Below are 17211 nucleotides of genomic sequence, written 5' to 3' on the forward strand. Positions count from 1 at the left end.
CCTTTTTCCCCAGCATCACCAGACACTAAGAAAGTTAACATTTTCACATTCAACCAGATTTATTACATTTATTAGAGATATTATTTTATTTACATATTAGACAGTTATAGTATAAAATCCAGTCATTAAAGCTCATTGTGTTTTTTTACCCCCTCAACCTTGTCTGTCCTGCAACAAACTGGTACAGTGTGCTATTTTTTATAAAAACCAATGTCATTCAATTCTGTACTTCAGTGAGACGGTCAAAGGTCAAGGCAGGTGTTTGCCAAGCTCATCAGTCCTATTCCAGCCAAGCTCCTCTGGCCCCGGTGGCAGTGACGTGACAGACCTCTACATCAGCCCCCAGTCTCTGTAGCTCATCCAGCCAGATCTGTTGCTTCTGGGACAGTTTGTCGCTAGGACCCTTCACTTCCACCAGCTGGAACAATAGAATATGATAGAATTCATAGAACAGAATAGTAGATCTGCTTCTGACAGTTTGTCGCTAAGCCCCTTTACCTCTCATCAACATGTCATCATGGGACATATAGATAGACCTTCTAGTCATCTCAAATAAATGTGTTTAATTCCACAGCCCCAGGCAGGCCTAGACAGTCCTGTGAGCTCACCTTGTAGGTGTTGTTGGATGTGTTCCACACCACTAGGTCAGGCAGTCCTGCTCGACAGTGTCTGTAGTCCTTGGCCATCCTAGTGATCATCCCTCCCAGAAACGATCCACCCAGACAAGACACGAGACTCTGCAAAGAGAGGAGACCACCGAGGGTTAGACTAGCTCAGTAGCATTACATTAGCCAGGTAAACAACACTTTGTTCAATGTGAGAGCAGGTTAGTTTAACCAGGCTACAATTACATGAGATGTACCATTACACAATAACCATGTTACTAACACATCGTTATACATGGAGGTGAAATCATAGCATAGGCTTTATAATGCCTAATCTGAAAGTCAATATTTATTAAATTTAGCAGACGCTTTTCAACTTTAAAGGCGAGATATTTGTCACAGATGTTATTGCGGGTGTAGGGAAATGCTTGTGTTTCTAGCTCCAACAGTGCAGTAGTATCTAATAATACACAACTATACACACAATCTAAAAGTAAAATAATGGCATTAAGAAATATATAAATATTAGGATGAGCAATTTCGGAATGGCATAGACTAAAATACAGTAGAATAAGAATAAAGTATATACATATGAGATGAGTAAAGCAAAATGATGTAAACATTATTAGAGTGACTAGTGTTCCATTACTAAAGAGGCCAGTGAACCCACAACCGTGGCGTTGCTAGCACCGAAGCTACTTTTACCAACTGAGCCACTCTGGTCCACGTGGTAAGTCAATGACAAACAAGATTGTCTGTACCGACAATGCGTCAATCGGTTTTGAAGTGAGCCTTAACTGTGGTTACCTGTGCCCGCTGCAGGGATGCGAAGCGCTCCCAGTTGACCAGTGAACACACCCTCCCCTCCTGATTGGTCCAGGCCTCAGCCATCAGGTTGTGCAGCGTCTCAATGGACGCCTCACAGAGCACCTGCACACGCGTCTCTATCACCTCCCTCCGGTTCCCATAGAAACAGTCTGTGAAGAGGTCCAGTGGGCAGGGCTAGGAGAGGAACAAGAGGGGTGAGGAAATATTAATATATGCCTCGTAGCAGACACTTTTATCCAGAGAGTCTGACAAGACAGTGAGGGCATGTAGGTACAGGTATACGTGAGCCTTGTGGGAATTGAACCGACAACCTTGGCGTCATTACTGCCACACTTCAACCAACTGAACCACAAAAGGACAGGTTGAGCATGTTTACCTGGTAGGGATTCCGGAAGACGTCTGGAATACCCTCCATGAAAATGACGTCCCATAAGAGGAGACCAAACAGAGTGGAAAACGTGGAGCCCTCTCCATGGATCCCTATAGATAACCAAGAGACGTTTCAGTCAAACTTCACTTCCATCCGTGTGTTAAGGAAGCATTTCACAGTCAATTCTACACCTGTTGAATCAAATTTTATTTGTCACATGCGTCAAATACAACAGGTATTCATTCACCTTACAGTGAAATGCTTACAAGCCCTTAACCAACAATGCAGTTAAAAAAAATTATATATAATTCTCTCTATATATATATATATATATATATATATATATATATATATATATATACAGTGGGGAGAACAAGTATTTGATACACTGCCGATTTTGCAGGTTTTCCTACTTACAAAGCATGTAGAGGTCTGTAATTTTTATCACAGGTACACTTCAACTGTGAGAGACGGAATCTAAAACAAAAATCCTGAAAATCACATTGTATGATTTTTAAGTAATTAATTTGCATTTTATTGCATGACATAAGTATTTGATACATCAGAAAAGCAGAACTTAATATTTGGTACAGAAACCTTAGTTTGCAATTACAGAGATCATACGTTTCCTGTAGTTCTTGACCAGGTTTGCACACACTGCAGCAGGGATTTTGGCCCACTCCTCCATACAGACCTTCTCCAGATCCTTCAGGTTTCGGGGCTGTCGCTGGGCAATACGGACTTTCGGCTCCCTCCAAAGATTTTCTATTGGGTTCAGGTCTGGAGACTGGCTAGGCCACTCCAGGACCTTGAGATGCTTCTTACGGAGCCACTCCTTAGTTGCCCTGGCTGTGTGTTTCGGGTTGTTGTCATGCTGGAAGACCCAGCCACGACCCATCTTCAATGCTCTTACTGAGGGAAGGAGGTTGTTGGTCAAGATCTCGCGATACATGGCCCCATCCATCCTCCCCTCAATACGGTGCAGTCGTCCTGTCCCCTTTGCAGAAAAGCATCCCCAAAGAATGATGTTTCCACCTCCATGCTTCACGGTTGGGATGGTGTTCTTGGGATGGTGTTCTTGGTGTTCTTCTATTCCTCCAAACACGGCGAGTGGAGTTTAGAGCAAAAAGCTCTATTTTTGTCTCATCAGACCACATGACCTTCTCCCATTCCTCCTCTGGATCATCCAGATGGTCATTGGCAAACTTCAGACGGGCCTGGACATGCGCTGGCTTGAGCAGGGGGACCTTGCGTGCGCTGCAGGATTTTAATCCATGACGGCGTAGTGTGTTACTAATGGTTTTCTTTGAGACTGTGGTCCCAGCTCTCTTCAGGTCATTGACCAGGTCCTGCCGTGTAGTTCTGGGCTGATCCCTCACATTCCTCATGATCATTGATGCCCCACGAGGTGAGATCTTGCATGGAGCCCCAGACCGAGGGTGATTGACCGTCATCTTGAACTTCTTCCATTTTCTAATAATTGTGCCAACAGTTGTTGCCTTCTCACCAAGCTGCTTGGCTATTGTCCTGTAGCCCATCCCAGCCTTGTACAGGTCTACAATTTATCCCTGATGTCCTTACACAGCTCTCTGGTCTTGGCCATTGTGGAGAGGTTGGAGTCTGTTTGATTGAGTGTGTGGACAGGTGTCTTTTATACAGGTAACGAGTTCAAACAGGTGCAGTTAATACAGGTAATGAGTGGAGAACAGGAGGGCTTCTTAAAGAAAAACTAACAGGTCTGTGAGAGCCGGAATTCTTACTGGTTGGTAGGTGATCAAATACTTATGTCATGCAATAAAATGCAAATTAATTACTTAAAAATCATACAATGTGATTTTCTGGATTTTTGTTTTAGATTCCGTCTCTCACAGTTGAAGTGTACCTATGATAAAAATGACAGACCTCTACATGCTTTGTAAGTAGGAAAACCTGCAAAATCGGCAGTGTATCAAATACTTGTTCTCCCCACTGTATATATAAGAAATAAAAGTAACAAATAATTAAAGAGCAGCAGTAAAATAACAATAGCGAGGCTATGTACAGGGGGTACCGGTACAGAGTCAATGTGAGGGAGCACCGGTTAGTTGAGGTAATATGTACACGTAGGTAGAGGTATTAAAGTGACTATGCATAGATAATAACAAAGAGTAGCAGCAGTGTAAAAGAGGGGGGCAATGCAAATAGTCTGTGACAAATACAATTAGATTTGATTACATTTCTAAGTACAGGTTCATGTGACAACAGGAGAACTTTACTGAACTTGCTGTTTTCAATAGTTTTGTTTTTTTACTGTGAGAGCTCTGGTTTATATGTCAAATACACTTAAAACACGAAAACTTGACTATTTAAAAGAAAGAAAAAAAACCCCGGGAAACTAGAAAATAAGTAAAGCAGAAGACCTTGGTCAAAGCCTTGACGACGGTAGTGTGCCAGTGACAGCTCTTCCACAGAACACATGACAGTGGAGTATCCTCCCTCTGCCCCCTCCTCCTCAGCAGGCATGAGGAACACATTCTTCCCTGTCCCCCCCTCGTGGGGGAAGAGCTGCCCTCGGATAGTGACCTAGTAGACACAAACACAATAGCACACAGAAAACAAGTCTGTTTAACTTTTTTTTTTTTTACCCTTTATTTAACTAGGCAAGTCAGTTAAGAACAAATTCTTATTCAGAATGGGAGGCCTACACCGGCCAAACCCTAACCCGGACGACACTGAGGCCAATTGCGCACCGCCCTATGGGACTCCTAATCACGGCCGGTTGTGATACAGCCTGGAATCTAACCAGGGTGTCTGTAGTGACGCCTCTAGCACTGAGATGCAGTGCCTTAGACCGCTGCGCCACTCGGCAGCCCCTTAAAACGGCTTGATCATCAGTGATGTAATGAAGCATAAACTCAAGTAAACCCAGTTTACCCTCCTTCTTATTTTGGGAATATAATTGACCCACCTCTTAACTAACGTTTTTTTTTCTTGTTTTTTTCTCTCGCATTATCGTTTACTTAACTTGATAACAAAGATTGTCATCTCGATCATCGCTTAGAATTTACCCATCGCTGAATATAACGTATATTTCATCAGTGACAGAAGTGACTCACATGAGTGACGTCGTTGACGTGGATGGTGGGCAGGTCACGGAGTACATGGTGGTAATTCTTGTAGCTGGGGGATTCCTTCATCCTATTGGCTCTCTGGTGGAGTGAAAGCTGGTGGCCCGTCCTCACCAAGGGGTCAGAGAGACCGTCTCTGATGGACCTGATAGCCTGGGATTGATACATGGGGAATTTCAATTCAATTCATGCTAATTACCGCTAGGACAGACAAAGAGACACACGTTTAATAAATACCACGTATAACAACAGTGCAAAGTGAAATCCAGACATACATTAACAAAGTGCAATAGTCCATAAGTTCAGGAAGAACCTTGGGACAAAGTACTTAAGAGACGGTGTGGTTAACTGACCTGTTCAGGTAGTTTGAGGTTGTGCTGGTGGCTGACTGACCTGTTCAGGTAGTTTGAGGTGCTGCTGGAGGTTGGGTGGCTGACTGACCTGTTCAGGTAGTTTGAGGTTGGGCTGGAGGTTGACTGACCTGTTCAGGTAGTTTGAGGTTGGGCTGGAGGTTGACTGACCTGTTCAGGTAGTTTGAGGTTGGGCTGGAGGTTGACTGACCTGTTCAGGTAGTTTGAGGTGCTGCTGGAGGTTGAGTGGCTGACTGACCTGTTTAGGTAGTTTGAGGTTGGGCTGGAGGTTGACTGACCTGTTCAGGTAGTTTGAGGTGCTGCTGGAGATTGAGTGCCAGTCTGTCCCACCATCGCCCCCTGCTGTCTGGACAGTAGACTGACTGGGCCAATAGGGAGCGCAGCTCCTTCACCGCTTCCTGGAACACAACCAATCTGAATCAATACAATACACTACACTCTGCTGTGTGTGTGTGTGTGTGTGTGTGTGTGTGTATATCTTGGTATATGAATGTGTGTGTGTGTGTGTGTACACAGTAGGTTCCAGGAACTTTAAAAAAAACTATTGGTTTAATTGAGATGACATCCCTCATTGATTGAACTGAATTCCAATATCTAATTTGAAACGGCATTGATCCCTGCAAACTCCAATTAATAACAAACCACCATTCATTGGTGTAACAGCACCTGTTTGGCACATAATACGCACGCAGCTCTTTCTCCTTACCTTCTTGATCTCCAGAACTTTCCACAACTAGTCAAATTTATTCCACACATCTGACTTCCCCTTTACCTCCTGAGTAACCAGTAAAACATTCCCCCCGGTTTGTCACGACCTCTGCATCCATTTTGCTGTCACATGTGTTCCGGTGTTCAGAGTTTGTTATAACCAATTTATTAATGTGATTATGATATGCTTTAAGGTCAGGCCCTATTGGTCACGTGCATTCGATGCACACGTGTCACACAAAGAGAGCAAGGGTTGAGGGGATATTTTCCTAAATAAATTAGGGATTTCGGGTAACGGAACTTTTCAGTCAGAAATGGCTGTAATTATGTTGCAGTTCAGCAACACGGACAGTGTGATACACACTGTTGATGTTCTGTGGTGGTCGCTGCAGCAGGGAGGAGTGATACACACTGTTGATGTTCTGTGGTGGTCGCTGCAGCAGAGAGGAGTGATACACACTGTTGATGTTCTGTGGTGGTCGCTGCAGCAGGGAGGAGTGATACACACTGTTGATGTTCTGTGGTGGTCGCTGCAGCAGAGAGGAGTGATACACACTGTTGATGTTCTGTGGTGGTCGCTGCAGCAGAGAGGAGTGATACACACTGTTGATGTTCTGTGGTGGTCACTGCAGCAGAAAGGAGTGATACACACTGTTGATGTTCTGTGGTGGTCGCTGCAGCAGAGAGGAGTGATACACACTGTTGATGTTCTGTGGTGGTCGCTGCAGCAGGGAGGAGTGATACACACTGTTGATGTTCTGTGGTGGTCGCTGCAGCAGGGAGGAGTGATACACACTGTTGATGTTCTGTGGTGGTCGCTGCAGCAGAGACAGTGTGATACACACTGTTGCTGTTCTGTGGTGGTCGCTGCAGCAGGGAGGAGTGATACACACTGTTGATGTTCTGTGGTGGTCGCTGCAGCAGAGAGGAGTGATACACACTGTTGATGTTCTGTGGTGGTCGCTGCAGCAGAGACAGTGTGATACACACTGTTGATGTTCTGTGGTGGTCGCTGCAGCAGAGAGGAGTGATACACACTGTTGATGTTCTGTGGTGGTCGCTGCAGCAGAGAGGAGTGATACACACTGTTGATGTTCTGTGGTGGTCGCTGCAGCAGAGAGGAGTGATACACACTGTTGATGTTCTGTGGTGGTCGCTGCAGCAGAGAGGAGTGATACACACTGTTGATGTTCTGTGGTGGTCGCTGCAGCAGAGAGGAGTGATACACACTGTTGATGTTCTGTGGTGGTCGCTGCAGCAGAGAGGAGTGATACACACTGTTGATGTTCTGTGGTGGTCGCTGCAGCAGAGAGGAGTGATACACACTGCTGTTGTTCTGTGGTGGTCGCTGCAGCAGAGAGGAGTGATACACACTGTTGATGTTCTGTGGTGGTCGCTGCAGCAGAGAGGAGTGATACACACTGTTGATGTTCTGTGGTGGTCGCTGCAGCAGAGAGGAGTGATACACACTGTTGATGTTCTGTGGTGGTCGCTGCAGCAGAGAGGAGTGATACACACTGTTGATGTTCTGTGGTGGTCGCTGCAGCAGAGAGGAGTGATACACACTGTTTATGTTCTGTGGTGGTCGCTGCAGCAGAGAGGAGTGATACACACTGTTGATGTTCTGTGGTGGTCGCTGCAGCAGAGAGGAGTGATACACACTGTTGATGTTCTGTGGTGGTCGCTGCAGCAGAGAGGAGTGATACACACTGTTGATGTTCTGTGGTGGTCGCTGCAGCAGAGAGGAGTGATACACACTGTTGATGTTCTGTGGTGGTCGCTGCAGCAGAGAGGAGTGATACACACTGTTGATGTTCTGTGGTGGTCGCTGCAGCAGAGAGGAGTGATACACACTGTTGATGTTCTGTGGTGGTCGCTGCAGCAGAGAGGAGTGATACACACTGTTGATGTTCTGTGGTGGTCGCTGCAGCAGAGAGGAGTGATACACACTGTTGATGTTCTGTGGTGGTCGCTGCAGCAGAGAGGAGTGATACACACTGTTGATGTTCTGTGGTGGTCGCTGCAGCAGAGAGGAGTGATACACACTGCTGTTGTTCTGTGGTGGTCGCTGCAGCAGAGAGGAGTGATACACACTGTTGATGTTCTGTGGTGGTCGCTGCAGCAGAGAGGAGTGATACACACTGTTGATGTTCTGTGGTGGTCGCTGCAGCAGAGAGGAGTGATACACACTGTTGATGTTCTGTGGTGGTCGCTGCAGCAGAGAGGAGTGATACACACTGTTGATGTTCTGTGGTGGTCGCTGCAGCAGAGAGGAGTGATACACACTGTTTATGTTCTGTGGTGGTTGCTGCAGCAGAGAGGAGTGATACACACTGTTGATGTTCTGTGGTGGTCGCTGCAGCAGAGAGGAGTGATACACACTGTTGATGTTCTGTGGTGGTCGCTGCAGCAGAGACAGTGTGATACACACTGCTGTTGTTCTGTGGTGGTCGCTGCAGCAGAGAGGAGTGATACACACTGTTGACGTTCTGTGGTGGTCGCTACAGCAGAGAGGAGTGATACACACTGTTGATGTTCTGTGGTGGTCGCTACAGCAGGGAGGACAGAGAGACAACGGGTCACACAGTCCCTCGTTGTCTTTTTTTCTTTTTTTACACAGTGCAGCAAGTCTGAGCCCGGCCTGGCACAATCAAATCAATTGAGGTCGGATTCCCTCTAGTCATCTGTGCGTATTAATTATTTCATCAAACAGTGCACTTGAAGCATCAGACAAGCTCAGTGCATAAAGTTGATTTGATTAAAACACATATATATGGAAAAATACACATTGGTCGAAAGAACAGACTATTATATATTTTTTGGGGTCGACTAATATATATATTTTTTGTCTGGGACAGTCCTAGTGTGTATCGAGGTATATGATGTGTGTGTGTCTGCATCCACCTTGTAGCAACGTAGTCTCTGTAGTACTTCTACTCCCCTGGACAGGATGCGTGTGTAGGCCCACCCTGTGGTGAAACAGCGCAGGAACACTGGCAGCTCTTCCTGGTGGCTACACACACACACACACACACACACACACACACACACACACACACACACACACACACACACACACACACACACACACACACACACACACACACACACACACACACACACACACACACACACACACACACACACACACACACACACACACACACTTTAGGTTTAGCTGGCTTATGGCTGTCGATCAATGTCAACGATAACGTTACTTATCAAGCGATTATTGTGTGTGTGTGTGTGTGTGTGTGTGTGTGTGTGTATGTGTGTGGTTGCATTTGGCTTTGCAGTCCAATGTGAGATCCGCATGGCCACAGATCAAAGATTGACAAAGAGGGATGAATATGACGCTAGTGGTCCCCACCTGAGGTCGTACGTCTTGCTCATCTCCTGCCAGGTCGTCTTGGCTGCAGTGTAAAGTACCAGAGCGTCCTCCCAGTGGCCTGTCTGCATGGCTGTGATCACCTCTTGCAGCGCTCGCATCGCCGCCTCATACCTGACACAACAGGACAGAGAGGCGCTGAGTCCAACGGCACAATCAAGTCAACGTTTATCGGTCGCGTACACCAGTTTTTTTGCAGACGTTATCACCGGTGCAGGGAAAGGCTGTTGTTTCCAGCTCCCAAAAATGAAGCAATATCTAGCGACACAATAACAATACACACAATCTAAAAGTTAAAAAGAACAAAGACATTATGAGAGAAAATATCAGAGGTCTAGGACCCAGGGTGAGAGTATGAATACATCTACACTGAGTTGGACACAACATTAGGAACACCTGCTCTTTCCATGACACAGACTAACCAGGTGAATCCGGGTGAAAGCTATGATCCCTTTTTGATGTCACCTGTTAAATCCACTTCAATCCGTGTAGATCAAGGGGAGGAGACAGGTTAAAAGAAAGATTTTTAAGCCTTGAGACAATTGAGACATGGATTATGTATGTGTGCCATTCAGTGGGTGAATGGGCAAGACAAAATATTTATGTGCCTGTAATGGGGTGCGTGCTGGTGGCAGGGAAGTCAGGTGCAGGAGAATGAACTTGGTATAAACGGAGCCGTTTAATAAGTATTCAAAACCTCCGAAAACCAAAATATACAAAATAAAATAAGTGGGTGCAAAACCCGTCGCACACCAGAACATCACTAGCACCAATACATACAACAAACAATCACCGACAAGGACATGAGGGGAAACAGAGGGTTGAATACACAACATGTACTTGATGGTATTGAAACCAGGTGTGATGGTAGACAAGACAAAACCAATGGAAAATGAAAAATGGATCAGTGATGCCTTGAAGGTCGGTGACGTCGACCGCCGAACACCGCCCGAACAAGGAGAGGGACCAACTTCGGCGTAAGTCGTGACAGTGCCTTTGAACTATTTACCTATTACCGACGTGGTAACAAACCCCCACCTCACGACCCCAAACTGTTCACACTCCTCTTGTTGGAGGAGAGAACATTTTTGCAGTTTTTAAAGTTAATGTCCTACAATTCTACACATTTTGCATTGGGCAGAGATTTTTTTGTTGTTGTTGCTGTTTTAAAGCTAATTTCCTGCAATTCTGATATGATACCAGGGATCGAAGCGAGTAAAAAAAAAAATATATTATTGTCATTGGGACCCGCGGTCCGTATTGACCCTGTTCCACCAGTTGAGCACGGAGGAGCCTTAGCTAGAATACAGTATATACAATGCCATCAGAAAGTATTCACACCCCTTGACACATTTTGTTGTGTTTCAAAGTGGGACTAAAATAGATGTCATTGTCAACGATCTACACAAAATAGTGTAATGTCAAAGCGGAAGAAAAATCCTAACATTAAAAAAATATATATTTGAATTTCATCTAACACAAATATATGTTGATTAGATGAGTAGTCCACCCACTGAGTCAATACATGGTAGGGCTCCCGAGTGGCGCAGTGGTCTAAGGCACTGCATCTCAGTGCTTGAGAAGTCACTACAGACACCCTGGTTCGAATCCAGGCTGTATCACAACCGGCCGTGATTGGGTGTCCCATAGGGCGGCGCACAATTGGCCCAGCGTCGTCCGGATTTGGCCGGTGTAGGCCGTCATTGTAAATAAGAAATTGTTCTTAAAGGTTAAATATTTAAAAAATGTAAATAACAAAAATGTTAGAAGCACCTTTGGCAGCGATTACACTTGTGAGTCTTTCTGGTTAAGTCTCTAAGAGCTTTACACACCTGGATTGTGCAAAATGTGTCTATTATTCTTTTCAGAATTCCTCAAGCTCTGTCTAATTAGTTATTAACAACCATTTTCAGGTCTTGCCATAGATTTTCAAGCAGATTTAAATAAAGGGAGGGCAGGGACCTTGCAGTCGTCCCTGAAGGGAGAGTAACAACAGTCAAGCGTGTTCTCTCCGCGTGTAGTACAGGAGAAGTGTTGATAGATTTTCGGCAGCGTATTCTTCAGATTTCCTTTATTAAAGTCCCCAGCTACATTAGTCCCTGGCCTCAGGATATGTGGTTTCCAGTTAGCATCCTCAGTTCCTTGAGAGCCGTCACAGTGCCAGCTTGGGGGGGGGGGGGTATTTACACGGCAGTAACAATAACCAAAGAAAATTATCTCGGGAGGTAATGCAGTCGGCATTTGATGGTGAGGTAGTCCAGACCAGGAGAACAAAAGGACTTACGTTACCACAATCACACCATGAGTTGTTAATCATGAGACATATCCCTCCAGAGAGTTCTTTCCCAGAGAGTTCTTTCTTGCTGTCCGGACGATGAACTGAGAATCCCACTGGCCGTATAGACAATTTATCCAGAGAGAGCCATGATTCCGTAAAACAGAGTATGTTACTGTCCCTTGTGTCTCTCTGAAAGAAGATCCTCGCCCTGAGCTCATCTACTTTGTTGTTCAGGGACTGAATGTTAGCGAGTAATAAACTCGGAAGCAGTGTATGGTTTGCTCGCCACCTGAGCCTGACTAGGACCCCACTTCTCGGGCGTCAACGTTTTGCCTCAGAGAATCCAGAAACAAAGGATCCAGGTCAGGGAAATCAAATTTCTGGTGTGTGACCGCCGATCTAATGTCCAAAAAGTTATTTTGGGCTGTAGGTAATAATACTAGAAATGTTCTGAGCAAATAATGTAAGAAGCACAACGACAACAACAAAAATACTGCAAAGCTGGCTAGGAGCTGGAAACAGGATGACTGTGTTGTTTTCGGAGCCATCTTGTAATTATTGTCTGAATGTGTGCCAGAGTCTGGTCTAATGGTAGCGCTGCTGATTACAGACTACACATCCGCCTGGTGTCTAGGCCCTTCATGTCTGTGTGTGCCCCTTCTACATGCATCTCCCTCTCTCCTTTCTGATCTTTAAGCAATAAGGCATGAAAAACCCAGGGATTATTGTAAGAATAACACAGGACTAAGGGCTGTTCTTAGGCACGACGGGAAGCGGAGTACGGTGGAGATGGCAACAACAAAAAAATGGCACCATTGTTGCACAGATCAGAGAGGCAGGCAGCAAGGTTTATACAAACAAAAAATAATGTCTAGATACTTTTTTCCAGGGGACATGAAGTTAATGAATTGCCTGGCCTGGGCTGTGGGACAGTGGATGTGCATTGAACTGTTAACAGGCATTACCCGGGGATTGTCGTGAATAACTCCCTGCTATCAATCAATCAGCATCTAGGACCCAAACATCCCATTTTATAATAACACTTAGATAGCTTATGAAACGCACACCTAAATAAACAATTAACATTTGAGGTTGATCAATCAGTGTCCACAGCACTGACCAATGAGATCTGACCCAAATACACTGTAAGTCTATGCTCTAACCTGATAAGATCTTCTCTATCCAGGAACAGTTTGGCTCTGCGCTGTACGGTGTAGTCAGGGAATGCCAGTCGGCCAGAGTTGACCAGTAGGATGGTGTAGAGCTGACCTTGACCCCCTCCGGCCGTCTCCTCCTCCTCCAGACCGTCTGTCAGGGAGAAGAGGAGGAGGACGCGAGAGAACACAGCCCTGGGGCCGCGATGCAGACGTACACAGGAACCAGCTAGCTGCTTGGCCCTGGAGAGGAGAGATTATTAGTGTAGGAGTGTGCCTGAGGACGGTTGTGTGTTTAAGGCAGCTGACCTCATCACATATGCAATCCCCTGCCTGCGTAGGAACGAATGCCTGTCCCAATGTAATGCCCTTCTGTACACGTTACCCCATTTCGTCAGTCACCCATTCCATCAGTCACCCATTCCATCTGTCTCCCATTCCATCAGTCACCCATTCACTAATGCCTATCCCTTTCAATTAAAAATAAATAAAAGGCCAGCAGAAAAAAGGGTGGGACATATTGCTGTGAATGACTCTAGAATATGTCAATAGAGCCCCTCCCCTCTCACCTCTTTAGTATGACAGTCCCAATGTTGTTCTGTCCAGGGGCCAGGGCGAACAGAGACCTCTGTCTGCTCAGCTTCAGGAGTCCCTCCACCAGCTGATGTTTCTGGGTACCAGACCCAGGGCCCCCCAGGTGGAACGTCTTAGCAAGGCTACGGAGCTCCGGGGCGGGCAGCAGGTCCAGCACTTCCTCCAACTCTTGGAGGTCACTGTCTGGAAAACAGGTGAGGATGTTGGGCATTGGATGGTAGGGGTTGGTTAGGGTTGAACATTTGAGTGACTTCCCACTGTTAGCGTGACAGAGTGGAAATTCAGACATCCGCACCATTAACACAACACACTCAAGAAGCACTCACAGTCACTCAGTAAAGACATGTCTGCATCCAGGGCTTCAGCACCTCTAGATCCCAGGAAGGCAGTAGCAATGCACTTAGCCATCCACTACACTAGCATTTAGCATAATACCATTCAAGACCTTTCAACAATTAGCATTTAGCATAATACCATTCAAGACCTTTCAACAATTAGCATTTAGCATAATACCATTCAAGACCTTTCAACAATTAGCATTTAGCATAATACCATTCAAGACCTTTCAACAATTAGCATTTAGCATAATACCATTCAAGACATTTCAACAATTAGCATTTAGCATAATACCATTGAAGTCCACTCATTCAACTGTTGGTAGGAAGCCTCCTTTCACCAGGTCCTGAGCTACAAGTCCTAGATCAGCCTAGTGTTAGCATAACACCATTCAAGTCCATTCAACAGTTAGCATGTAGCATAAAACAATTCCAGTCCAATCATTCACCTGTCTGTAGGAAACCTCCTTCCACCAGCTCCTGAGCTACAGGTCCCAGGTCAGTGCTAATCTCATTATAGTTTAGCTTGTTGACCTGGAGCCACTTCAGTTTCCTCTGGAACAGTCTCACATACAGCTTCTGTCCTGTCACTGAGAGGAAGGAAAGGCAAATTAGCAAGACTGGTTGATGATAAAATAGGGGTTGGTTAGGGTTGAACATTTGAGTGACTTCCCACTGTTAGTCAAAAATGCTAAACGTGTACTTCTAAATGTAATTATATTGTATAATGTGATTTTATATTATCTTGTGTTATAAATCATGCATGTTCAAAAACAAATTTGCAGAACACTTTCCTGTAGCCCTTATGTATGCATTCATAAAGCCCTTATAACAGCTATATAAAACATAACATTTGTCATAGACAGTCATGTTTGTTCTATTCTACACACCTGACAGACGCTCAAAGCCGTGTATGGCTGAAAGGTCTTCTTGATTGAACAGCATCCTATCGTCTTCGTTCTCCAGCACTGCCTCTAGCACGGTCAGGAAGTTACCCAGGTAGTACGGTAACCGCGGTGACTCTGAATCTTGCTTATCAGTTCTTCTGTCTGTGTCAGGCTCTGTCAGCTGATCACTGCCAATGGTCACTGTGGATTCTTCTTCTTCTTCTTCTTGTTCTCCTTCTTCCTCTAGTTTTACTTTTCTTCTCTGATGCTCCTCCTCAGGCACCTCTGTGCTGCTCTTCAAAAGAGTGTCACAGTTACCAGTTGAAGATTCTTCTGTTCCGTGTTGCTTATCATCATCAGCTGTTGTTGTTGACGTAAGGAGTTTGTTTCTAGCGAGGTCATCATCCGGTTCTTCACCATCTCTCTTCTCACATATGCCTTTCTTGCTGCGAGTAGACATCCTCTGTGTTTTAACAGAGACCTCCGCTTTCCCTCCTTTCTTCCTCTTGTTCAGTCTGGATGGAGCATAGGACAGAGGTCGCGGGGCCATAGAAACTACCTGAGACAATGATTCTAATTTAGATTCAGATTTGGATTCTAAACATTCCAAAGTTTCTTCTCTGCTTTCTACCTGAGGTCTGCCCAGTGAAATAGTACTGTGACTTTCCACTGTGACATTTGTTGTCTCTGTGTCCATTAAGCATGTTGTCTGGTCACCAAATCCTTGAGGGAGGTGGTTCTCCTTCTGAGAGCTGCTCAGCTCCTCAGACCTTCTGTCTCTCTCTGGGGACTCCTGGATGGTGATGATGTCATCAACCTGCGACTGTAGGTCCTCAGGGGACTTCAGCCTTTGCTTCAGGCCCCTCCTGGAGAGCTTAGAGGACAGCCTGCTACCTATGTCAATGGGCCTGACTACAGTCTTACTGCTCATCTCTCTGGTGTTTACCTGCTGAGAAGAAGCACCAGACTTTTTAAAGTACGGGCTGGTGTTGGCCTCTCGCTGAGGCTTTTCCTCCTTTGGACAGGAAGGCCCTGTGTCTGGATCATGGACCTTATTGGCCCTCCTGGAAGGAGAGTGAGACGATGCCAGCTTTGTTGTAGTAGCAATGTTACAGGCCGAAGCAGTATCAATGGACGCACCATCTTCCCTCTGAAAGTTCTGACACTGTGAGTCAATGTGTTGGTTTATCCTGAACCGTGGCACTAGCTGACCACACAGAGGACATGGCAGTCTAGGTGGCGGGGCGTTGTTGAAGAATGATGAGATGGAGGCTGTACCAGGACATGCATTGGCACTCTTCTTACCATCTTTACTACTGACGTATCCTTTTCTCTTTGTTACTGACAGGCTTCTCTGTTTGCGTTTGTTTCCTTTCTCTGCCATTGTTTTTCAACTGTTATTGTTTTCACGTTTTGTCTACAAAAACAGGGGCTGATATTCTATAATGTAGCTATCTTGACAGTAACTTGCAAATGTAGATCTACCACCAATCTGTAAAGTGAGAGAGGCAACGATTACAGTTCACATTGTCGAGGAACGCTTAACTCCGTTCTCTTATATCGAGGCAGAGTTGAGTTTTGATAACCGGTCGCGGGATTTGATAGCAATAACACTGAGTTACCCACCATCAGTCGATTCTTGTAAAAAAAAAAATAATAATCACATCTGAAAACGGTTACCTGTACCTAAAATGACCTGTTCAACTGCCGTTCTTCCGCAGGGTGCTGACATTCATATTTAAAAATAATAATAAAAACCTATAGAATACAACCACCGAATTGTCCCCTCATTTGTGTTGCTGGTACTAAACCGTTACGTAAACTGAGATTCAATTGGCACATTCGCGTTGAGTTAAGCGACACAAATGAAAAGTAAATATTAGGAAGGTGTTCCTAATGCTTGGTATACTCCGAGTATTTCTGTAATGTGACAGTGAGAGAAACCTACTCTGCTGAACATTGTTGTCATAGAGACTACACTAACACCATATATTATTTAGTACAATGTCACATCATAAACGTATAATTCCTTCACATTGTAGCTCACCCACTCAACAGTGTCACCGGTGCCGTTCACCACCGATCATTCATCTAGAATGGGCAATGCGTGGCTGAGCTAACGTTAGCTAGCTAGCTAGTTCTCTTGCTCTCTTCACGTTACCTTTGCAGGCGTCAGGCAATGATATAGAAACGGTCATACTTGTTATGCATTGCGTTATAATATAATTATTTAGAGTTTTAGATGAGAAATGAAGCTCTTTGAGTATCCCGTGTTTTGTTGTTACAGAACAGCCGGGTTCGCGCGCAACGCTAGAGCAATCGAGAAAGGATCTTTAGTAGACTCAAGTAGTAGATGACAAATCCATAGATTTGATAGATTTTCATATATTGGTGAAAAGCGAGGTAATTGTGTGCTTTCACAAAATAATAATAATAACACAACATAAAACACTTTAAAATATGAATTGTTAAGGCTCTTATTAATTAAGATAATAGGCCTATGAGGTGTAAATAGCCTACCACTTCTATAGAAATAAATGCAGCATCAAATGCACATAAAAAATAAATGAATAGACAACGCATTGA

General features: G+C 45.0%; 1 protein-coding gene across 3 annotated transcripts; it reads right to left on the reverse strand.

Moving 5' to 3' along the window:
- Nucleotides 1-54: 54 nt before the first annotated feature.
- On the reverse strand, nt 55-16948 carry fan1 (FANCD2 and FANCI associated nuclease 1). 3 transcript variants are annotated; one of them, XM_071405272.1, is made up of 14 exons: nt 16673-16948; nt 14629-16117; nt 14188-14328; nt 13379-13586; nt 12819-13052; nt 9360-9491; nt 8894-9002; nt 5560-5679; nt 4899-5063; nt 4203-4365; nt 1810-1913; nt 1413-1607; nt 609-737; nt 55-418 (listed from the first exon to the last, which is right to left on the reverse strand). In XM_071405272.1, the coding sequence occupies exons 2-14, from the start codon at nt 16007-16009 to the stop codon at nt 281-283; spliced, it is 3219 nt and encodes a 1072-aa protein (XP_071261373.1). In that variant the 5' UTR covers nt 16010-16117; nt 16673-16948; the 3' UTR covers nt 55-280. The 3 variants fall into 3 exon arrangements, with proteins under 3 accessions (XP_071261373.1, XP_071261372.1, XP_071261371.1); XM_071405271.1 differs by having other exon boundaries at nt 16252-16948; XM_071405270.1 differs by having other exon boundaries at nt 14629-16948.
- Between the last annotated feature and the right edge of the window lie 263 nt (nt 16949-17211).

The sequence above is a fragment of the Salvelinus alpinus genome, chromosome 6 (assembly GCF_045679555.1).
Source record: "Salvelinus alpinus chromosome 6, SLU_Salpinus.1, whole genome shotgun sequence".
Lineage (NCBI taxonomy): Eukaryota > Metazoa > Chordata > Actinopteri > Salmoniformes > Salmonidae > Salvelinus > Salvelinus alpinus.

Coding starts and splice junctions, on each gene's coding strand:
- fan1 (XM_071405272.1), bottom strand. CDS start 16,009: ATGGCAGAGAAAGGAAACAAACGCAAACAGAGAAGCCTGTCAGTAACA. Junction 13,587..14,187: donor AGGAGGTTTCCTACAGACAG/GTGAATGATTGG, acceptor CCTGTTTTCCAG/ACAGTGACCTCCAAGAGTTG. Junction 5,680..8,893: donor AGAGACTACGTTGCTACAAG/GTGGATGCAGAC, acceptor GTTGTGTTCCAG/GAAGCGGTGAAGGAGCTGCG.